The 25075-nt window shown below is 41.4% G+C and overlaps 1 protein-coding gene across 7 annotated transcripts in view; it reads left to right on the top strand.

The window, feature by feature from the left end:
• The first annotated feature begins 6642 nt into the window (after positions 1-6642).
• Positions 6643-25075, top strand: part of G3BP1 (G3BP stress granule assembly factor 1) — a 39628-nt gene continuing 21195 nt past the window's right edge. The window contains exons 1-2 of one of the 7 annotated variants that reach the window (XM_023227096.2): positions 6643-6798; positions 21309-21451. In XM_023227096.2, the coding sequence (XP_023082864.1) occupies positions 21357-21451 (95 nt within the window). In that variant the 5' untranslated portion in view covers positions 6643-6798; positions 21309-21356. Of the gene's footprint in view, positions 6803-7034; positions 7430-21308; positions 21452-25075 lie in introns of those variants that run through there. The other 6 variants (XM_023227101.2, XM_023227103.2, XM_023227099.2 and 3 more) reach the window with 6 other exon arrangements.

The raw sequence follows: 25075 nt of genomic DNA, 5'->3' as shown, positions 1-25075 counted from the left end.
TGCTAGAATAAACTGAGTCCAACACCTCTATACAGTTATGTTCAACTGGGCTCTCTGATACTGGGAGCAAGGTGGTGGGGTTTAGGGTGTTGCAAACTTCAGTGGTTATGTTGGAATTTTCACATAGCAAGCTTTGGTCCTTGGTTAATCTAGCATTTGTTAACCAATGATGTCCTTTGGTGTTAAAGTTACCACAGCATGGGAGGTCTTTATATTCAGGTTTTGCCTAAGGGTTAGTTTATCTGCTTCTTGTGCTAACAGGGCCTTTGCTGCTAGGGCCCTTACACCTGGGGGCAAGCCTTTGGAAACCTTGTCTACTTGTTTTTGAAAGATAGGCCACTGGCCTTGGCCAGGACCCCACAGTCTGGGTTAAAACTCCAACTGCCATTTTTTCTCTTTCTGCCACACAGACTGTAAAGAGTTTTGTCGGGTCTCAGGGCTGGGGCCGACATGAGTTTTTCTTTTAACTCATGAAAAGCTCATTGCTGTTGGTTGTAAATAGATGTAGTTTATCTAATCTACATTTTTGTTAACTGTCACCTACTAAAATATTGACTCAAATCCTGCAGCTATTTGATTTCAAGCTTTAAATTGATCTGGTCTTCCTCGTGGGACTACAGTTGCATCTAAATAGACATGAGAGTCGAAAGACCCATAAGGGGCTTCCCTCGCTTTATGATATCTTATTATTATTTTTTTCTTCTGGTTGATGAAATGCCAGGGTGAAAGGGATAGCCAATTGGACTAAAGCACGAGTAGCACTACAGTTATTCAGCAGAGTGCCCAGTAAAGGTCCACCACAATACCACCACACATCTGCTCAGGGATGAACAAGGGCTGACTGATTGATAAGCTCTTGAAAATTCTTAAGCTCACTGCATCCTTTCAGGTCTCCAAGGAATGCTAAGTTTCCTCCCTGTCGTGAGAGACACGAAGTGAACTTAATATTGGGAGACGGAAGCTGGATGGCCCTCAGGGGCTGAAACGCTGTGTGCCAGACTTTGAGATATAGCAGAGAGAGAGCTTGGCATGACTTATTACCCCAGGCTGTAGAATCCTGGAAAAGAGCTACCATGTAGCCCACACCTGGTCAACTGGAGGACCACCTTAGTGGAAAGGGGACAATCTGGGCCTCTGGCCTGCCATGTGCACAAGCATAACTATTGCTTTTGTTTAACATGCAGATGGAATATTTGATCCATTTTAACCAGTCATTTGCATCTTGGTAGCCTGTCTTAATTGCTAAAGTTTAAGTCTTTAACTTCTATGATCCTCTAGTAAAATGAATGTATGGTTTTAGGGAAATTACAAAAACCAGTTGGGGCAGTCCATCCTTGCTCTTTAGTGGTCCACAGAATGTTGGACCAACTATGGCATGAAAGCTCTACATCGGGGGGCAACACTCATGGTTGGCACTGGGGTCTTTATCGAAATCTCCTCAGATTAAATAGTCCTAGTTTACTAATGCATAGTCTGAGGAGAGTCAGAAGGGACAGAAGTACTTTTCTGAAGTAGAAAGCTGTCTTTGACTTGGCAAGTCCTCACAGGGTATAACAAGGCAAGCATTAAATGCAACAGTTCGTGGTGAAATTGACTTGGTTATATTAATAACTAGATGGTCAGCAACAGAATGAGGAAAGAAGAAAGAGTAATAGAATACACTAAAATAATTAAATTTTTCTTAGCTTTAGTTTGGTAGGGTTTTCCCCTGGGACTATGGCCCACAACTCTGGAGGGGTAGGTGCTTTCTTGACTCGGGTGTGACGAGTCCATCCTTTTTTTGCTGTACGAACAGCAGTCTTGGTGGTTAGCAGCACAAGGTAGGGTCCTTCCCAGGCTGGCTCGAGTTTTTCTTCTTTCCACGTTTCGATGAGAATGTGATCTTCAGGCTGGTGCTGGTTTACTGGAAATTCTAGGGTTGGTACATGTGCTAAAAGACTTTTAGTTTTTTTTTTTTTTTTGCAAGAAAGGAAAGTGGAAGATAAACCAAGTATATAATTTTTGAGAAATTGACCCTTTGTTTTAAATGTGGGGACCTTGGGAGTGGACTTTATAGTCCTTAGTGCCTTTTTACTGAGAAATTTCCTTTAGCACCTATTTTTATTAGTTTTTAAACCAAAGAAAGCCAAATACCATTTTACATTTAACAATGCTTCTTGTATGATTTTTACACCAGATAAGCTAAAGGTTATCTTTATATTAGCGTGCTATTAATGTTAAACCTAATTTTAACAAAACCTTGTAGATATATTTATTTAATTTTTAATGTTTGACCATAAGGTAAGATTTTATAGACTCTTTTTAATCTTTTATAATTTTTCCTAAAGAACAGGTTGGTGCTTTAAGAAAAACCTGTTATGCTTTTAATGTCCAGTTCACAGAAAAACTGGATGATACTTCTTTAACTTTAGCTAATATGTTTACACACAGAATGTTCTTTACAATTAACGTTTTCAAACTTGCTTAAACCTTCAAAACAAAATAAATTTTTTTTAAACTTTTTAATGTAGGTAAAAACGTACAGTCTTATGCCTCCTTATAATCCTTTTACCAAAGGTATATTTTGCTTTTCTTATACACCTTGCACATAAACTGTTTTTTGTTTTCCAGTAGTTTTACATTCAGGAGACCTAGTTACTTTTAAATTATAAAACATTTTTTGCATAAATTCTTTGTTAACACACTTTTTAAAATAACCTTTTTTCTCCACGACTTTTACAGGCAATTTTTCGACATGCCTTAACTTTCTGACTTATTACAAACATTTATTTCTTTAAATAACCAGTTAATTTATTTCAGGACAAGAATTTACCATAAAACACTCCTTTTATATAAATTCCGCCCTTTTTCCCCCTTTTTTTTTCGAAGATGATAACCATTCTTTTCCAAAGCGAACCTTTTTTTATGTCTGTGGACTAGACTGTCTAAGGCCACAAGAATATAAGTTACTATAATACATGTTACACTGTTAACTTTTAGCAAACTTTACTTTTGTTGAAAACCTTGTAAGTTTGGGATTTTAATTATCCTTTGCTATTCATAAGACCTTGTTTTGTCCAAATTAGAATTGGTATGATGGCTTTTAAAGGAATAGGGTACTTTTTTTTTCTTTTTTCTTAACTACTTATTTCTCTCCTTCTTTCTCTTTGACTTTCCTTTTGCCTCTGTCTCTTCCTCTCTCTGCCTCTGTCTTTCTCTCTCCCTCTCTCTCTCTCGACTCCCTCTTTGTCTGTCTCTTCCTTTCTCTGTCTTTGCCTCTTTTCCTCTCTTTCCTCTCTCTCTCTCTCTCTGCTGGTCTTTCCCTGCCTCTGCCAGCCGCTTATCCTGCTGTTCTCTCAACCACTGTGCGTTGGGGGCGGGGGTCTAAAACCAGCTGTAACCAAGTGTCTATGTACAAGAACTGGTCTGGGTTCCCTGGCTTACATGTTACCTTGTGCTATACCTTTGAAATAAGGGACCTGTCCAGGCTTCCTTCTAATGGCAAACCTACCTCTAATGCTGGCCAGTCTATTTTACACAAAGTTTTAAGTTTTCCTCGTGTCATAGTACTCTATAATTTCCCTTAAATCCTTTTTTTTTTTTTTTTTGAAACTTTTCAACATAGTTCCTAGTGGGGTGGGCTTACTTTGTGCCTTACTCATGTTTCCTCTAGACAAAACACCACGCTAACACCACACGCACACCACGAAACAAAGAATGAGTAAAAAGGGCACACACACACTTTTGTAGTTTACAACAAACCAAAATAAAAACCAAAATCAGAGTATCCAGGAATCCAAGCCAGGTCAAAACCAAAACCAAAGTATCAAGTCAAAAACAAAAACCAAAGTGCCGGTAGAGGCACACCGTCGGTGATCAGCCCACGCTTCCCCTCAAATGGAGTGGGCAAGTTTCCAAGACTGGTCCTGTCAAGCAATTCAAACCAAATCAAAATCAAAACCAAAGTGCCAATAAAGGCACGCCATGGGTGATCAGGCCATGCTTCCACTCAAAGGGAGTGGGCAAGTTTCAAAGACTAGTCTTACCAAGTTTTAGATGTCCAGACTCCAAGTGCCCGTTCCTTCCTGGTGTTCAGCCACTGTGTTGATCCTCCATGGGGGCCTGCCACACACTGCTCTGGCGAAGTATACCACCAGAGCAAATGCCTACCCAAGAGTGCTCTCAGCTCTCCGGCTGGTTGGAGTCCCCCGCGGGAATGTTCCACAGGGCAGGCTTAAGCTGCCTAAGGAGCTGCCTTGACCATCCACCATTCACCTCGCTTCCCGGTCAGGGAACCGAGAAATATAACAGGACGAGCAGCAGACAAAACTCCTCAGACACCGAGTTAAAGAAGGAAAGGGTTTATTCGGCCAGGGGCATCAGCAAGACTTCTGTCTCAAGAGCCAAGCTCCCCGAGTGAGCAATTCCTGTCCCTTTTAAGGGCTCACAACTCTAAGGGGGTGCACGTGACAGGGTCGTGATTGATTAGGCAAGCAGGGGGTATGTGATTGGGGGCTGCATTCACTGGTAATTAGATGGGAACAAGATAGGGATTTTCACAGTGTATTCCTATACAATGTCTGTAATCTATAGATAACAAAATCAATTAGGTCACGGGTCAATCTTTACCAGGCTCAGGGTGCTGCGCGGGGCTGGCTGCCTGTGGATTTCTTTCTGCCTTTTAGTTTTTACTTCTTCTTTCTTTGGAGGCAGAAATTGGGCATAAGACGATATGAGGGGTAGTCTCCTCCCTTAATCCCAGCTACTCGGGAGGCTGAGGCAGCAGAATCGCTTGAACTCGGGACGCAGAGGTGGCAGAGAGCCGAGACCACATCATTGCACTCCAGCCTGGGCGACAGAGTGAGAATCCCCCCCCAAAAAAAAATTGTTTGGCAAAAAGATCTGTATCACTTAAAATTCCCTCCAAAAATGAAGGGTAGCCATGTCCCTCATCGCGGGTCACCTGGGTTACATTACTAATCTGTAAATGTTAAGTTTCGCCAATCTTCTTAGTGTTTCAATTTGAAGAGTCATGTTGTGAAATGCCAATCTCTTAGTCCACCTTTTAAATAAATTTGCAGGGGTTCTCCACCGCCCTCAGAATGAAGTCCAGATTCCTTTGCAGAACTAACAGGATCTTGGAGATTCCCTGCTCCAGGAAACTTCAGGGGCTTCTCTCCTGAGGCCTGTTACCTGGTTTTGGGAGCGCCTGGGCAACCGCGAGCCAGGGCAGCGTCTTGCTCAACTCAGACCCAGGCCTGGGGCTCCACTGACGCCGACGGAGCCGGGCTGCTGCGGGAGTGGAGCCCTGAGAGACCAGAAGGGGCTTTCACTTCGCTCCTGGGCTTCCCGAGTTCCAGGCTCCGGCTAGACAGGCGCAGGGAGGCGAGCGGGCCCGGCTCCCCACAGGCTGAGGCTGGCGGCCGTGCTCCTTTCAGCTGGGCCTCTCTACTACCCCTACATAGGCGCTCCACGTGCTTCATTTCCAAAATTCTCAGCGAAACTCCGCGGGAGACCCTCCCGCCTGGTCACCTGCCTGAACTAAAACAAACCGGGGCGTGTCTGTGCCTGAGGGCTGGGAAACAAAGCTATTTCCATAGAAAATGCCCACGGCGAAGCAGGCAGGGCCGGCCAGCCATGAGTTATAGCCCCGCCAGTGCCTGACACGCCAGGAGGAGGGGATGAGTTGCCCTTTAAAGGCGTAGCGACGAGAATAAACCCCCATCCGCGGCAATTGGAGGCTGAACAATAGTGGCGCGGCTCGGGACGTGGTGCGACGGCCCAAACTACACTGGAGCACGCGCGGACCACCGTGCCTCAGCCGCCACAAAGGGAGTCTCGCCACACGCCCGCGGCCGCCTCGCAGCACCCGCCCGGAAGCGCCTGGCGGAAGGGCGCGCTCCCAGGTGCTTCCACTGGCGACCTTACGGCAGGAGCCCGCAGGCGGCGCAGGAGCGACTTTCCTTCCTCTGCCCCACAGCAGTGCTGAGTAATAGTGAGGGCAGCAAGGCCCTTGGCCGTCGTATGTAAGAAAAAAATTGTAATAAAAAGAAAACAACCCGGGAAACTTTGCCACTTGGTTCCCCACAGGTACCAAACTGTGCAGAAAAGGCGGTGTACACACCTCAGAGCCCGGACCCAGCAAGTCAGGGAAAGAAAGGAAAGACGGCAGAAGCCACAGCCTGCATGGCCTCACAACCGCCCAGAGGGCACGGTCGCCCTGGAGCTCGGTCTCTTCCGAGCCGCAACCTCCGTGTCTATCAGCTCCTTTGGGCATTGCGATTGGCCACATGCTGTCTTGGCCTCTCGGGCGCCCGCCTCCTAGTTGCTAGGGGTTTACTTCCCAAAAGTACACGGGCCCCACCTTGTGGCGCAACCGCTCCTGCATGGAAAACGGATCTCCGCCCAGGGGAAGACGTGTTAACGAATAAGAGCAGTCCCGCATATTTATTGGCTACTGTGGGTATCAGTCAAAGAACTGCTCACCCGCCTTTCTATTGTACTTTTCGGTTATTGGTCTCGCTTAGTGCCGATCTGTTACTAGGGAAACGAGATCCTCACAGTCTCATAGGCATGAGTCAAAGCCAATCAAGAGCCACGCCTTCATCCCGAGTAAGTGCCCAATTGCTGTTCGAAGAGCCCAGAGGACGCGGTCGGGATTGGTCATCCCGTCGCCCGACCTGGCCGTAACAAGTTAGGGTGAGTGGCAGCTATATAGACCGGCGGCGGAGCACGCGTGTGTGCGGACGCAGTTGCGTGAGGCGTTCCTGCTATCCTTGGTGCTGCGGAGCAGAGCTAGTTCCTCTCCAGCTCAACCAGGTAGGTACGCAGGGGTGTGGGCGGGGCAGGGCAGCCAGAGGACTAAGCCGAGCCGCGGCAGTTGTGAGAGGGAGAAGTCTGAGTGGCGCTCGCCGCGGCCGCGCCAGGCGCGTCCCCCACCCCCACCCCAACCCCAGCGGCCGCAGGCGCGCGCGGCGGACGGACGGGAGCGCGGCGGCTCTCCGCTCCCCCTCCCCTCCCGACTGGGGCGCGTGGCCGTGTTCGCCGCGTGCGCGTGCTGCGTCCAACGGCCACGCGGGGCGGGAGTGAGCCTCGGCCGCCGCCCGGGCCCCAGGGCGGTCTCGGGGGCTAGGGGCTCTGCGCCCAGCGTTTCCCGCCCTTCACCCTCTCCGCCACGCGCCTGCGGAATTTTTTCGTCCCCTGGCCAAGAGATCCAGTGGGTTCGGACCAGAAGGAGGCTTTCGTTTAAGGGTGGGTGCAGCACTAAAGTCTGGAGTCTTGTGGTCCGCGCGCCGCAGAAGTGCCTTCAGTTTTGCAGGGAGGAAAGGGAGCAGCGAGTGCACGGAGTGATGGTAACAACCAGTGTTCTTTCCACGCTCTCGGTGTGTGCCAGACACTGTGCGGAGCCGCTGTTCTGCCTTTCGTTTGATTGTCGCAGTGAACCGGCGAGGTGGGTACGGCTGTTCTCCTTCCGTAGCGGCCCAAGGCAAGGGTCTGGAGAGCGGGGTCACAGGCACGCACGGGAAGCGCGGGGATTTGCTGACGCCGGGCCCTCTGACTCCGAGTCCCCCACTTCCCAAGCCTGTTTTATTCTTTGCCCCCTGAGCACTTGTCCCTCGGGGCAGCATCAGCCTCAAAAGGCCACCTGCCGAGCAGGCTGCAGCGGCATTTGTACTTGGGCTAGTTCTGGGCTTCCGGGGAGACTAGGGTTGGCAGTGGGAATGTGACAAAGGAAAAGGGTTTGGGCTTCTTTTCTACGTGTATTCGTACAGGCCGTGGGTAGATGTGCCGCCACAGTAACTTCTGGAAAAAAGTAGGGAAAACGATGAGTAAGTGCAAATGAACATGGACTGTGTTCCTCATCGAGTTTGAAACTCAGATTGCTGATGGGAAATTCCCGCCAGCGGGAAGTTAGGCTCCGGTTTTAGACGTTGAATTTTTTTCTCTCTCTCTCTTTCTTTTTTTAATTGGAGGAGGCTTTTGGAGAAAGACCTTGAGAAGATTAACTTTATAGTTGAAGGAAGTGAGGTGCAAAGCAACGAGTTTCAGATCTCACTAGCATCTGTGGGTTAAAATACGGAATTGGAATGGAAAGGATGGCGCCCAGTTACGATATACATTTGATCTCTGTGGCGCGTGTCACCCTGGATGAATTACTGGTGTTGGAGATGTCTTGGAAAAAACAACTGTGACAGTCGAGATCAGTGGATGAAAGTTTGTGTACACACTCCGTTTATTTAGCATTTACTCCTGGGTTCCTGTGTATATGCAGAAACAGGATGCTTTTCTTCAGACACTTGAGATTATATTTTTCTAGTAGAGTTACCATATTTTAGATTATTTAAAAGCCAGCATACTCCTTGGCTTAGTGAAATAAATCTTCCTATGTTATAGAAACGCTTCTATAAACATAAACATTTCTATAAACATGTTTTAGAAACTCTATCTAGAGAAGCTGTTATGCGTTGTAATATAACAATGTTCCAAGTAACATTTACTTGGAACTTTCCTGGTGTAGCAATTCCGGTTACCTGCCCTTACAGACTGGTTAACTATTGAGTTAGCATTTTAAGTTAGACTTAAAGACGAGCAATTTAAGTTGTCAAATGGAAAAACACTAGAATGATCTGCATTTAAACTGTTAAAGCTTGAGTCCAGCTCATTTTATTACTGCTTGAGGCAAAATAGAATGAAATTACCTTACGTATTATTGAGGGAAAATTTTGTTAGTTTCTACTTAAAATATTAAAAAAAAAAAAATACAGTTCCTGGCCTCAGGCAAATGGTTCACTTGGGCAGGAATATGCAAATTACGTGATTATTTCACAGACTGGTGCTCCAGCTGATCACTTGTGCATTCCTTTATCAGGAACAAGTGAGTTGAAGCAAATTGTGGTAATGTAAGGCTTGGCAAGGCCGCCCTACATCCCTACCAAGTCATAAGTCAGTTTTGTTGGAGCTGCTTACCGGTAGAAAAGTCTAAGCTTTTGTACCTCTTACAGGTAGAAAAGTAGACAGTTCTTTGTTTAACTCAGTTTGCTGTTCTCAGCTGACAATCCACCAGGGAACATTAGGAGATTTTGGTGATGTTGGTTTGTGACCTACTTAGAGCAGTTTTTCTTTTGTAACTTATGGTTTTTCTGTTTTTTTTCCCCACTCGTTCTAGTATTTTGCATAGAAAGTGAACGGCAGAAGGCAGTTTTAGGTTTTTGTAAAAGTTTGTGAATTTTATATCGTCCTTAGGACTGATGGGGTTAGTGTTAAAAGATAAAATTTAACATAAAGCTTACATTTGTGACTAAAGCCAATTTTATAATTTTTTATTTTTGTCAGTCTGGTAAAAGTGCCCACTTGCTCTTTTAACAGTTTGCAAATTGATTTTTTTTTTAAGTTTCAGAATTCAAATAGGCATTGTATGTTGTTTGTTTAATTATATTGTGCTTTGGCGTCCTTGGACAAAACTATTACTGACTTTAGGAAGAAGAATGAATAATTGTGGAAGTAGGTAGGTCAAAAAAAAAAAGAAGCCTCGTCCGTCCCCCCAATAATTTGTCAACAGCAAGTGGGAAAAATCTTTGGTAGTGCAGTACTGCCCTTCCAAGCTCTGGAGTTAAATTTAGATTCAGCAACTGTTATCTTACATGTAGTTGGTGATCACAGTGTGGTGGCAAACTAGGTTTATAATTTTACATCTCAGAAATCAGCTATTTACTTTTTTTTTTTTTTTTAAGTATTCTTGGACATCCTGTCTGTCTTTAGTTGGGAAGGCCAAATTGCAAACCAGGTGATAGGGTTAAGAGTAGAAATAATTCATCCACATGAATAGTGTGTTAACACATGAATAGTGTCTTAATATTTTATCTTACAAGGTGGAAAGCAATTTCAAAAAAATTGCCCTCACAGCCTGTAGCTTAGTAAATAAGGTCTTCAGGCGACTTTGTGATAGAGTTCCTCTTCTGTCAGATGGCCAGTCTGTCATGTAATACGTTTTTGGTATGTGTGTTGTATCTTAGGTACTTAATAAAAAGTAAAGATTAAAGATGATTGAGATAAATTTGGCTTCCTGGATGGTATACACATCTACTTTGTCGGGATGTAATCTTTGGTGGCCATTAACTTCATTGGCTATATAAAGCATCATTATGTGTTTGTGTAACCCTTTGCGTATTTTGAAAGTGCTTTCACACATCTTTGGTATTACCATACTTACACTAAGAAGTGAATTGGCGCTCTGAAACCGAATTGTCAAAACTGTTTTGAAAAGCATGTGGTACCTAATAGGGTACTATAGCCAACTTATTTCCTTAATTAAAAAAACTTAGAGGGATTTTGAAGCTGGAATGTATGAATGTGACACCTACCTGCTCTTGCAGGCTTCTCCCATTTGCTGTTTATGCAAAGCTGTAGGCTGTGCCTTAAGTACACCCTTGTTTCTGCACTCTGAGGTTGCCTAGATGTCCCTGGAGTGTATCCACCTGTCTTGATCGTCGGTTTAAGAATTTTGCAGATGAGCATTAGTATTAACTGTAACATATATTTTCACTTGATGAGAAAGAATGAAGATTTTTCTTATGAACCTGAGTAGGTTTTAACTTCAGAGTGGGGAAGGGATACACTAAGATAAAAGATAGTTGTTAAGTATTCTGACTCCTGAAGTTTTTTTTCTTTCAGGAAAATGGTATTTTTGAGATAAAATAAGATTTCTGGAAGAGTTGTAATAGAGAGGTCTTACATACCTATTATCCAGTGTTAACATCTTACATAATCAAGGTACATTTAGCAGAACTGAGAAATCGACATCGATAAAATACTGTTAATGAAAGACTTTATTTGGGTTTCCTTAGTTTTTCTAGTAATGTCCTTTTTCTGTTCTAGGATCCAGTTCAAGATGCCACATTGTATGTAGTCTCCTGATCTGTGTCAGTTTGTCTTGCCTCTTGTCTTTCGTGACCATGACACTTGATCTCATTTGGATTTGATGTTATGATTAGACTGAAGTTATGGATTTTTGGGGGAAGAATACCACAGAAATTACCCTTATCACATCATATTGGGTGTCCATAATATATAACTGGTTGAATGAATTTAACCTGATGATTTGGTTAATCTGTCAGGTTAGTATTTCTATTCCTTAGATGCTAGTCACCAAGTCCAGCTCACACTCAAGGAGAGAGGGGAATTAGGCTCTACTTTCTAGAGGGAGGAGAATGTGAATTTGTGGACATATATTGAAGCTACTGTTAGTATTTCGGGGGAGATGCTTCGAAGCCTTGCAAATAAAGTTCCCCTCATTAATTTTACCATTTTAATGGATCTTAGACAAGATCCATTATTATTACTGCTATTATTACTGTTGAGTTCTAATAGTGATTTTTTTTTTTATTTCCCTCGTTCCTTCTACAGTATAAATTTCCTGTAAGGAAGATTTGTGTATTCTTCATATTTTTTCTTTTTTTCATTTATATCACTATAGACCATCGATACTAATTTTATTCTTTGGGTTGTAATCCACAATTATCCTTGCTGATATTTACTTATTTTTGATTATTTATTTTATATTTTTATAAAATATCATCCAGGCTGGTCTCGAACTTCTGGGCTCAAGCAATCCTCTTGTCTTGGCCTCTAAAGTGCTGGGATTACAGGTGTGAGCCACTGTGCGGGCCACAGATTATTTTGTTGTTCATGTTGTTCCAGCCTTTTTTTGGCTCTTTTGTCCTTTTGACACTTCCCTGTCTTTTCTGTTTTTTGAAAGCATGTTTTTTTCTTTCATTGATTACCAGGTATTTCAGGCTTATCTTGTATTTTGTGTAGCTCAGGTCCAGAATTAACCATTTCTCCAGGGAGCTGTCAGGAAGAATTTTGAAGGACGGTGACAGGTGGTAAATGCAGAGTTTGGAAAAATAGATCGACAGTAGGCCCAGTGATGTTGATACTTCTCTCACTCTAAGCACAGACATTGGCTTCTGTATTCAGATTACTCTGGTTCTGGGAAAATATTTTGTTTCTAAATTCCTACGATTTAGAGAACCAAATATCAAATTTTTGAATACATAGCATAATCCTGAAACAAAATTTAGAAAAATTTAATATATGCTCAAGTTGGTACACACAAACACTTGCTATTTTCCTTGATGTTTTTGACAACTTCATTAAAGTAAAAAGACCACTTAAATACTATTGTACTCAGAATTAACATTTGACATTTTGCGTTGCCCTTTAAGACTCCTTTTTTTTCTATATGGGTTTCCATTCCCTTCCTTCCAGGGATCTTTTTCACATCTTTCCAGGCTGTTTTATTGATGGGGTAATTTTTAAAAATAGCTTTATTGAAGTATAATTGACATAAACTGCATGTTTTTAAAATGTACTGCCTGATAATTTCAGACATCTTTTGTAATCCCAGCCTCTCGAAAGACTGAGGCGGCAGAGAGGATTACTTGAGCCCAGATGTTGGAGGCTGCAGTGACTTATGGTCTTGCCACTGCACTCCAGCCTGGGTGACATAGCAGACTCTTAAAAAAACGTATACCCATGAAACCATCACCACAATCAAGATTGTGAACCTATCCATTACCCCCAGAAGTTTTCTCATGTTCCTTTTCCCACTTTCTTGCTTGTTGCTCCCACCCTTCTTTCTCCTGCAGGAGATCCTTGATCTTTCTATCACTGTAGATTACTTTGCATTTTTTAGAATTTTTGTGTAAATACATTATGTTCTTTTTTTAATTGCTCAGTGCTAGTCTGTTGTGTAGGTATATCACAATTTTTTGGTTTACCTGTTGGTGGGCATTGAAACACAAAAGCTGTATTTCCAGCTTTTTGACTATTACGAATAAAGCTTCTGAACTTTGTGTACAAGTCTTTGTATGGGTATATGCCTTTATTTCTCTTGGGTAAATGCTTGATAGGGGAATGTTTAGATCATGTAGTAAATGTATGCCCAACTTTTAAAGAAACTCCCTGTTTTCTAAAGTGGTTGTACCATTTTACATTGCTGCCAGCAATGTTTGGAGGGTTCCGGTTCTGCCAGTATGTTGGCTAACAGTGTGTATGGTCAGTCTTTTTAATTTTAGTCATTGTGACAGGTGTTTAGTGGTACCTCACAGGTTTTAATTTGCATTTCTGTAATTGCTAGTGATCAGCATTTTTCATTTGGCATTCGTATAATTTCTTTGGCGAAATATCTTTAAGTCTTTGCTCATATTTTATGGGACTGGTTACTTAATTATTAACTAATTTTTTTGAGACAGACTTTCGCTCTTGTTGCTCGGGCTGGAGTGCAATGGTGCCATCTCTGCCCACTGCATCCTCTGCCTCCTGGGTTCAGGTGATTCTTCTGTCTCAGCCTCCTGAGTTAGCTGGGATTACAGACATCCCACCACCACTCCCGACTAAGTTTTGTATTTTTAGGAGAGATGGGGTTTCACCATGTTGGCCAGGCTAGTCTCGAACTGCTGACCTCAGGTGATCTGCCTGCCTTAGCCTCCCAAAGTGCTGGGATTACAGTCATGAGAGTACTTTATATATTCTGGATAGGAGTTTTTTAAAAATTAGAGATAGGGGTTGGGTGCGGTGGCTCACACCTGTAATCCCAGCACTTTGGGAGGCCGAGGCAGGTGGATCTCTTGAGGCCAGGGGTTCGAGACCAGCCTGGGCAACATGGTGAACCCTCATCTCTACTAAAAATACAAAAATTAGTTGGGCGTGGTAGTGCGTGCCTGTAATCCCAGCTGCTTGAGAAGCTGAGGCATGAGAATTGCTTGAATCTGGGAGTGGAGGTTGCAGTGAGCACCACTGCACTCCAGCCCGGGTGACAGTGGAAGATTCCCTCTTAAATAAATAAATAAATAAATCAGATAAATGCTTTGCAAATATTTACTCCTAATTTGTGGCTTGCCTGCTTGCCATTTCATTCTTTTAATGGGGTCTTTGCAGAGCAATGGTTTTAATTTTGAGTCAGTCTACAAGATCAATTTGCTTTCTTCATTTGCTTTTAGTGTGTCTAAAATCTTTGCTTAGTGTCATGCAAGTTTTCCCTAGAAGTTTAGTTTTGGGCTTTACACTTTTATTACACTGAATCATTTTTGAGTTAAATTTTGTATGTGGTGTGAGGCATGAATTGAGGTTCTGGTTTTTGTTTTTGTTTTTTCCATATGATATCTGATTGTTTCAATACCAGTTGTTGAAAAGAGTATACTTTTTCCACTGAATTGTCTTTGCAATTTTTGAAATACAGTTGTCCGTGTGGATATGTTAGTGAACTCCATTCTGTTTCATGGATCCATTTGTCTCTTTATGTCCAGCCTGTGTATCTGTATACGATACCTGGTATTTGCGTATACTAAAAACACTTTTAAATATATGTAATGTTACCACACAGTACATATTTGGGAACTGATTTTTCTTTTTAATAATGTTTTTGAGTTCTGTGCTCACTTTCTGGCAGGCATAAATAGGGTGACATATGTCTTAGTTTGCCAGGGACACTCCTGATTCACTTCAGTTAACCTGACACAATTAATAGGAGTTGTTTTCAATCTTAAAAGTGCTCTCATATGGTTGTCTTAGATATAGAGGTTTCCCTAATGCCAATAAACCACAACTTAATATCCATTCCTTATTTGATGGACATGTAGATTGTTACCAATGTTGTATTTTAGAGATAAGGTGACAGTTACTTGTTTTTGTCTTGTGTGACTTTGTTTTGTTTTGGGTGAGTTTCTTTTGTATATGTACCTAGAAGAGAACTGCAAGATTTTCATCAGAGTGTTTTTGATTTTATTAAATAACGGCAAGATTGTTCTCCACTGTGGTTGTACCATTTGAGACTTCATCATCAGCAGTCCTGCAGGCTCTTTTTTTACTTAGTTGCCAATGTTTGGTGTTGACTGAGATTTTAATACTTTGGTGCATGTCTTGTAAGGTATCTCCTGTGAGAAGTGAGAGAATTTATTAATTGCATTTTCCTGGTTACTTACTCTGTTTTGTTTGCTGTCCATTTAGTACTTTCCTGAGAATTGGCAACTCCATTTCATTTACCTATTTTTCTCTTGGGTTATTCTTTTAGTGATTTGTATGCAGTTTTATATACATTCTAGATACTAATCTTTTATTATATATTTTCTTATTATAAAACTGACACTAAAAATGGGCTAAGAAGGCATTTGGCTACTTTATAGAGTGAGCTTTGCCATTAAAAATGCAGGTGGAGTATCATCTGCCTTCATGTTTCCCTGCCCATCTGTCTGTTAAAAATTGGAAGATAATGCTCATAGTCCCCCTCTCCCCCCGCCCGCCCAGCTCTTTGTCACCCAGGCTGGAGTGCAGTGGCGCGGTCTTGGCTCACTGCAAGCTCCGCCTCCCAGGTTCATGCCATTCTCCTGCCTCAGCCTCCTGAGTAGCTGGTACTACAGGTACCCGCTACCATGCCCAGCCAGTTTTTTTGTATTTTTAGTAGAGACGGGGTTTCACTGCGTTAGCCAGGATGGTCTCTATCTCCTGGCCTCGTGATCTCCTGCCTCTGCCTCCCAAAGTGATGGGATTACAGGCGTGAGCCACCACGCCTGACTGATAATAATGCTCATAGTTCTTTAGACTCTTAACGATTTTATGTTAACTTCAGCACAATTATTGATGGGGAGTTTCTTTAAAGTTACTATGCAATCTGGAAACTTGGGATCAAGTGGAAAATTTGAAAGGTCATGTAGTACAGTTGAACCATGAACAAACATGGGTATGAACTGCTCAGGTCCACTTGAGCAGATTTTTTTCAATGAATATTTTGGAAATTGTTTTTTGGAGATTTGTAACAATTTGAAAAAGCTCACAAACTGAATAGCCTAGAAATAATAAAAAAAAAATTGAGAAAAAGGTTTGTCATGAATGCATAGAATATATGTGGATGCTGTTATTTACTACCATAAAATATACACAAGTCTATTACAGATCTATTACAGAGTTAAAATGTGTCAAAATGAGCCCACACAAACACTTGGAGACCATTCAGGGCACCATTTGCAGTCAAGAGAAATGTCAACAAATGTAAAGATACAGTATTTATAACTGCATAAAATTAACCTTAGTATATACTGTACTATAATTTTTTTCCCTAGCCACCTCCTGTAAATATTGCAATCTGCTTACAGCACTGTGTGATGCTAATCATCTTTATGCGAGCAGTTCTTCTCTCCGGTAAATTTGGATGCAGTAAAAAGTGATTTCTTTTCGTTGAGTATTTCTCATCATGTTTAATGCAATACTGAAAGCCTTGAATAACACCATGGGACCCATACGAAGTATCACTAATGATTCTGAAAGCACTCCCAAGAAACAGAAAAATTATGACATTACAAGGAAATATTAAATTGCTTGATTTATACCATAGGTTGAGGTCTGCAGCTGTGGTTACCTGCCATTTCAGAGAGGTGATTTGTCTTTTAAACAGACAACATAAACATATACAGTACTGTAAATGTATTTTGCATATGATTTTCTTATTTTCTTTAGCTTCATTATAAGAATACAGTATATAATGTAACCTACAAATAGTTAAATGACTCGTTATGTTATTGGTAAGGCTTCTGGTCACCAACGTGCCATTAGTAGTTAAAATTTTGAGGAGTCAGGTCATACACAGATTTTCAATTCTGGGCTATCCATGCCCCTAATTCTCACCTTGTTGAAGGATCAGCTGTAGTTCACCCAAAAGGTAAATAAAGTTTTATGTTAGATGCTTGGGATTTTTGTTTTTTTAACTCCTTTAGGAAATACTCTTCCATTTTAATCTCTAGGAGAATAAGGAAAATACCCACCCAGATGACACAAGAGTGTGGGATGTAGAAATGGTTTTCTTCATTATAGTTAATAATTTTAATACTGATAGTAATAATAGCTAACGTTTCCTGCTTACTGTCAGGCTTAATTGCTATAATTCTGATTATAATTTTACAGACGTTAGAATTGAGGTGCAGAGAGATTAAGTTACTAGCTCAAGGTCACAGCAAGTGAATGGTGTTGGAGAATTTTCCTTAGTGAGAATTGGTTAAATAAATTTTGGGGGTTTCCTTTTGTTGTCTTTGAAATGTTTATTCACTATTTAAAAATAACACTCAGTTTCAAAGTTTTTTGGTCATATTTTACTCATGTTAAAGGTAGCCTTTGATAACTCTTAAACTTTGTCTTAAATTTGGATGGTTCAGTTAGAACTGGTAAACTCAAGGTCATGATCTTTGTAGATGTTAATGATATCAGTGTATATCATTCTTAAGAATATTATTTATATTTCAGCATGCATTGGTGTATGCTGTTATATTAGGAACAGCCAAAGTCCATAGTTGTAGAAATTTTCAAAACCTCTGTAGAAAAGGACTTAGTATGCTGAGAATATTTATAAATGAGGGAGAATCTTGGAAATTTTTAGCATGTATTCTTTTTTCCACCTCTGATACTAGCATGTGCTTTCATTGATAATGCATACATTTTTATTTAAAAATTATTCCCCCTAGAGGTAATTCATAGATTTCATAAAATGTCTGTAACAGCGGATTAGTCACTGGCATAACTGTCTTTTCTGTGACTAATCTTTTTTTTTTTTTTTTTAATGGAGTCTTGCTCTGTCGCCCAGGCTGGAGTGTAGTGGCGCGATCTCGGCTCACTGCAGCCTCTGTCTGCTGGGTTCAAGGGATTCTCCTGCCTCAGCCTCCCCAAGTAGCTGAGATTGCGGATGCATGCTACCATGCTTGGCTAATTTTTTGTATTTTTAGTAGAGGTCGCCATGTTGGTCAGGCTGGTCTCGAACTCCTGACCTTGTGATCTGCCTGCATTGGTCTCCCAAAGTGCTGGTGTTACAGGCGTGAGCCACCTCGCCTGGCCTTTCTGTGACTAATCTGTTTAAATTTGCTTAATTATTTTTAGATTTGATAGAATTGAGAGTTGATGAACAAGAGTGAGAATTCTTTCTCCAGAGGTATTATATTCACATTTCTCATAGCTTGTGTTTTATTTTTGGGCCAGAAAAGATGGAAGATTTCAGAGCGATGGTTTACAATTTTTTAGGATTTATTACACTATATAGATTCAAATTGCCAAAATTTACATTTTTCTTCTTTTTTTGTTTTTGTTTTTTTTTTTTTTTCTGTGAATGATCAAAAAAACAGAGTTTTTTTTTTTTTTTTTTTTTTTTTTTTTATTATAAAGGCAGAGTCTTGCTCTGTCACCCAGGCTGGAGTGCAGTGGTGTGATCTTGGCTCACTGCAACCTCGGCCTCACAGGTTCAAGTGATTCCTGTGCTTCAGCCTCCTGAGTTTGCCACCATGCCTGGCTAATTTTTGTATTTTTAGGAGAGACAGGGTTTCACTATGTTGGCCAGGCTCATCTCGAACTCCTGGCCTCAAGTGATCTGTCCGTGTTGGCCTCCCATAGTGCTGGGATTATAGGCGTGAGCCCCTAAGTCCAGCCCAGATTTTTTTTAACTGAGAATAACAAAATTATTCACTAAACTTTCAGTGTGTGGTCTTTGATCAGTGAAGAACTTACGTAAACATTCTTTTTTTTTTTTTTTTTTTGATACGGAATCACGCTCTGTCGCCCAGGCTGGAGTGCAGTAGGCAGTAGTGCGATCTCAGCTCACTGCAGCTTCCGCCTCCTGGGTTCAAGCAGTTTTCCTGCCTCAGCCACCCGAATGGCTGGAATTATAGGTGCATGCCACCACGGCCGACTAATTTTTGTATTTTTAGTAGAAATGGTGCTTCACCATGTTGGCCAGGATGGTCTCGATCTCTTGATTCTGTGATCCGCTCACCTTGGCCTCTGAAAGTGCTGGAATTACAGGCGTGAGCCACTGTGTCTGGCCAGTGTTCTTATGTTTATTTTTATACTTTATTTTTTTGAGATGAGGTCTTGCTCTGGCAGCCAGGCCGAAGTGCAGTGGCATGATGATAGCTCACTGCAGCCTCAAGCTTCTGGGCCCTAGCATTCCTCCTGCCCCAGCCACCTGAGTAGCTGAGACTTACCGTAATGTGCCACTACACTTAACTAATATTTTTTTCTTCATTTTTTCAGAGAGATAGGGTCTTGCTTTGTTGTTGCCCAGACTAATCTCAAACAACATTTTTTAATAATTAAAGAAACAGTGTTATGTTATCTAAATGCTGGAAAATCTGATAAGTCAGTTTTGTTAGTTAGATGGTCAGAAATCAACTCTGCTAGTATAAAATTCTAACCTCTTCTCTTTGTATGAGAAAGTTGAATAAAAAAATTGTGTCTATTATGTGTCAGGCATTAAGTTTTGGGGCCAAAACGTTGGGGAAGAAATGGTGTCTGCTCTTAAAAAACTTAATATTTGGGAAAAAGTTTGTATTCTTTATTCAGTGTGTTTTATCTGACCATGACTAATGTAGAGTTTGTGAAACCTTTGACTATTTTAATTTAGGACTTAGATTTTTTTAAAGCAGTGAAGCAATATAGTTTAATTTTTTTACTAAAAGGAAATACGTATTTAGTCATGTGGAATTAAAACAAATTCTGCTACTGTTTCCCTTGAGGTCTTTGATGGATATTTATTATCAATAGATAATATATTTGTTTTCATTAAAGGAGTGACTTTAGGAGCCAGTTGCCACTCAAATGGAACTGTTCACAGTGTAAATGGGAAACTATAAGGGTATTTGAGGCAAATCTAATGTTGAAACTTCAGTACGAGAGTATTGAAAATTTGGTTTGACTAACAGCTGTTGCATGTTTCTGAAGTTGACAGTCTCAACTCAAAGTAGAATCTGTTTGGAAAATTAAATGCTAATTGAGACCCTAGTTTGCAGAATGATGTAAACTGTTAAAATATTAAGCTAATGACAAAGTGATCCGCCTGCCTCAGCCTCCCAAGGTGCTGGGATTACAGGCGTGAGCCACCGTGGCCAGCCAACTTTTAAAGTACATTAGCCTAAGACTTAGGATCCAGATTCTTCTTACTGATACCCTCAATACACATGTCTGAAGGCGAAATACTCCTAGTATGACTGGGAACCTTCTTCATATTGATATTAGTGGCTGTAGTTTTGGGGACAATAACAGGCATTGGTGAAATAAATACTAATTGGAGTAGATACTCAAGAATAATGCAAAGATGAAGTAGATGAGAGTAAATGTATCTTCACAAATTGCTCATTTAGAAATGGATCAGTCTATTTTGTCTACCCTGTTTAAAAAAAAGCAGCTAAAATTTTTCTTTTCTGTGGTAATTAAATCTGTACATTATCTCTGTTTGCCTTTATGTTTAAGTTTGGGATAATTTTATCTCTTCTCCCATGAATGAAAAGCTGGGATGATCTTATTTCAGGGTTTTAATTCAAAAAGTGTTTTTTGGTAAGAGCTGACAATAATTGGACTTCTTATAGGACAGGTGCCTTTCTTGGCACTCAAAGGTGTTAACTTTAAATTATCACAATTTTGATATAGTAGGAATTATTTTGAGTGTAAACATCTTGTTTGCTAACTTCCCCCATTTTATTTTGAAAATTTTTTTTATTACATTATAGAATGAAGTAGTAAGCGTATTTAGAATTTTTGGTTTTGTAGTTTCTTTTTAAAAGATGCTGTTCTAAAAGTTTATCTGATTTAGATGGGCCAGAAAATGTGATCGTTTGTCTCTGGATGTCAAAGCTGTGTTGTTTAAGATTATTGCCTTTGAGTCTAATATTGCCTCAAGTAAGGATGTGCTTATAACTTTATAACTGGAACACTGTTATTTGGGTTTAATAACTTAAGAAAATTGCCGGGTGCTGTGGCTCACATCTGTAATCCCAGCACTTTGGGAGGCCAAGGTAGGCAGATCATGAGGTCAGGAGTTTGAGACCAGCCTGGCTAACATAGTGAAACCCCGTCTCTACTGAAAATACAAAAATTAGCCGGGCATGGTGGCGTGCACCCGTAGTCCCAGCTACTCGGGAGGCTGAGGCAGGAGAATCACTTGAACCTGGGATTTGGAGGTTGTGGTGAACTGAGAGCAAGCCACTGCACTCCAGCCTGGGCCACAGAGTGAGACTCTGTCTCAAAAACAAAACAAGAAAATTATAGTGGGATGTAGATTGGAAATACATACCTTTGAGGTTCTTGTATATTGAATATTAGGGATAATGATGAATTTTTCATAATGATTTCCCCCTTTTGTATTTATATGATTGCAATACCTTTGTATAAAATCTCAACTGGTCTATGGGTTCTGTTTGTTTTTATGATGTTTGTTCGTGTTTTAAACGACTTGCTGAAGTGATCTTGTCTCAGTTGGTTTCAGCTAAATGATTCGGTCTTTTCCCCTGTGTTTGATCCTTCAGGTTTGGACATATTTGACTCTTTCCCCCCAGGTTGAATTGACCAAAGCAATGGTGATGGAGAAGCCTAGTCCCCTGCTGGTCGGGCGGGAATTTGTGAGACAGTATTACACACTGCTGAACCAGGCCCCAGACATGCTGCATAGGTAAGTAAGACATTTTTCTCCTGCATCATCTAATGCTGTCTTTTGGTATGTGGTACTTATCTTTGAGATTCTCCCACTCATCATCGTGTACTTTGTAGGGTTGTTGCATAATACTTATTTGCATATAAATGTCCCCCAATTTTTTTTTTTTTTTTTTGAGACAGAATCTCGCTCTGTTGCCTAGACTGGAGTGCAGTGGTACGATCTCGACTGACTGCAACCTCCACCTCCCTTGTTTAAGTGATTCTTCTGTCCCAGCCTCCTGAGTAGCTGGGACTGCAGACACCCACAACCACGTCCGGCTAATTTTTTAAAATATATTTTTATTTTTATTTTTATTTTTTAGTAGCAATGGGGTTTCACCATGTTGGCCAGGCTGGTCTTGAACTCCTAACCTCAGGTGATTGATCCGCCTCGACCTCAGAAAGTCCTGGGATTACAGGCGTGAGCCACTGCTCCTAGCCCCAAAAATTAATTTTTAAAAGTTAAACTAAGTTACCCAAACTTGTACATTATTGGAAAATAACAGTTGAAATGTAAAGGTATAGTTATGCATTATTGGCTAAGAAAGTATAAAGATTGCTGGAGCTGAGGTGGATGTAAAAAATAAGAATGTATTGAAGACGATCCGTGACTGTTTCTGTAATACCATACTTTTGTGTTGATGTGCTTTAAAAAATTACAGTGTCTTTAGTAGAAATGATGCATACTTATTGAAAATTAAAACAAATTATGAAAGCAGTAAAACCACAGAAACAATTTTTCTGTATATATAGAAACATGTTTTAATATACTGTCTTAACTTTCTTACTTGATAATCTGGAATCATCTTTTCAGGGTAATATTTGTATCCTATTAATTTTAGTGGCTACAAAGTTTTTTATGGAGATGTGGTGTACTTTAATCTAGTGATGGATCTATAGATTGCTTCTATTATTTTCTCTTACAATGTCACTTTATACAAAACTGTCTATTTATGTGGCCTTGTTAGAAATTTCATAGAAGTTTCAAAATGTGTATTTGCTGGACCAGAACTATTTTTTCCCTTATACCTTGACCAGCTTACATATTGGATACCACATGATTATCAGGTATAAAATAAAATTTACGAATGTTTTCAATGCTGGTTTTGACATCGCTCTGACAGTGAAATGTGTCTTGTGTGTGTGTGTGTGTGAGTGTGTGTGTCTTGTGTGAGAGAGAGAGTGAGAGAGTCAATCTCATCTGTCTCCTGGGCTGGAGTGCAGCGGCAAGGTCACAGCTCATTGCAGCCTTGAACTCTCGGGCTCAGACTGTCCTCCCACCTCAGCCTCCTGAGTAGCTGGGACTGAGGTACAATCCACCACAGTCAGCTAATTTTTTTGTAGAGACAGTTTTACCATGTTGCCCAAGCTGATCTCGAACTCCTGGACTCGAGCAATTTGCTTGCTTCAGCCTTCCAAAATCCTGGGATTACAGGTGTGAGCCACCACCCTTGGGTTTTTTGTTAAGGCTTTAAAATTTCCAGAACATTTTTTCTCATTTCCTCCTGATCATTACAAAAATCTTTAGTGAAGGGTAAGGCATTGTAAGAGAGTTAACTTCATTTTGCAGATACACTCAGAGGGTTTAAAAATTTGCTAGTACATATGCACATGACTATTAAGTGGTAGAACAAGTCTCTAGGCTGTTTTTACCCTTGCTTCCTTTTCTTTCTTTTTTTTTTTTTTTTGAGACAGTCTTCCTCTGTTGCCCAGGCTGAAGTGCAGTGGTGGCGATCATAGCTTACTGCAGCCGTGACCTCCTGGGCTCAAGTGATCCTCTTGCCTCAGTTTCCTACATAGCTAGGACTACAGGCATGCACTACCATGCCCAGCTAAGTTTGTGTGTGTGTGTATATATATACATATATGTATATATGTATTTTTTTGGTGGAGTCTCACGCTGTCACCCAGTCTGGAATGCCGTGGTGAGATCTCAGCTCGCTGTAACCTCTGCCTCCCAGGTTCCAGTGATCCTCCTGCCTCAGCCTACCGAGTAGTTGGGACCAGGTTGGAGTGCAATGGCGCTATCTTGGCTCACCGCAACCTGTGTCTCCCAGGTTTAAGTGGTACTCCTGCCTTAGCCTCCCGAGTAGCTGGGATTACAGGCACGCGCCACCACGCCTGGCTAATTTCGTATTTTTGGTGGAGACAGGGTTTCCCTGTGTTGGTCAGGCTGGTCTCGAACTTCTGATTTTAGGTGATCCACCCACCTTGGCCTCCCGAAGTGTTGGGATTACAGGCGTGAGCCATCGCATCCGGCCTTTTTTTGTGTTTTTACATTTGGTTAGTTTATTTCAACCCCATAGAATAAAACTGACATAAAACATGACAACAAGAAAAAAGTATAGGCCAGGCATGGTGGCTCATGCCTGTAATCCCAGCACTTTGAGAAGCTGAGGTGTGCTAAGAGGCTGAGGTGGACTGAGAGGCTGAGGTGGGCGGATCACTTGAGGTCAGGAGTTCAAAACCAGCCTGGCCAATATGGCGAAACCCTCTCTCTGTACTAAAAATACAAAAAAAGGTGGAGGTTGCAGTGAGCTGAGATTGCGCCATGGCAGTCCAGCCTGAGTGACAGCATGAGACTCTGTCTCAAAAAAAAAAAAAAAAAAAAAAAAAAAGGTGTTTATCTGGAAGACGGAAGACAAATGTCAAATCTTAATAGTGGTTATCCCTGGGTTAGAGCATTTTGGTGTGTTGCTTTCCTGATGGAATATTGTTTTAATGAAAATGGATCAAAGGAGGACATAGATGGGTGAAAACTATGAGGAATTGACTTTGACATTCTTTTTTTTTTTTTTTTTGGGACAGAGTCTCGCTCTGTCGCCCAGGCTGGAGTACAGTGGCCGGATCTCAGCTCACTGCAAGCTCCGCCTCCCAGGTTTACACCATTCTCCTGCCTCAGCCTCCTGAGTAGCTGGGACTACAGGCGCCCACAACCTCGCCCAGCTAGTTATTTGTATTTTTTAGTAGAGACGGGGTTTCACTGGGTTAGCCGGGATGGTCTCGATCCCCTGACCTCGTGATCCACCCGTCTCGGCCTCCCAAAGTGCTGGGATTCCAGGCTTGAGCCACCGCGCCCGGCCCGACTTTGACATTCTTAATTCCATCAGCAAAAATGATTAAAAAGTACTTCTAAAACCACTTGCATGAACTAGGTGTTTAAGGGAAACTGCTCACATTTATTCTCAGATACATTAATTAAAGGACACTTGAAGTCTGTGGAGAATATAGCTGTTCCAGCCTTACTGCTTATTTTCTTCCTGAGTGAGAATAGGAACTTACGTATTGGTGGCCATCTTGACATGAAACTACAAGATCCTTCCCAACAGTATCATCCTACGCTGAAACCTGGAACCAAATCCATTCCCATTCAGCAGATGTTGATCAAGTGGCATGTAGGGGATAGAGAGATGATTGCATACAAAGATGAAAAAGAAAACACATTTCTGCCAGGGCCAGGCGCGGTGACTGACGCCTACAATTCCAGCACTTTGGGAAGCCAAGGCAGGTAGGATTGTTTGAACTCGTGAGTTTGAGACCAGCCTGGGCAACATAGTGAGACCTTATTTTTACTTAAATAAAAATAATCAGCCAGGCATGG

This window comes from Piliocolobus tephrosceles, chromosome 4 (assembly GCF_002776525.5).
Source record: "Piliocolobus tephrosceles isolate RC106 chromosome 4, ASM277652v3, whole genome shotgun sequence".
Taxonomy (NCBI): Eukaryota; Metazoa; Chordata; class Mammalia; order Primates; family Cercopithecidae; genus Piliocolobus; species Piliocolobus tephrosceles.
This window is presented reverse-complemented; position numbering and strand designations above follow the sequence as displayed.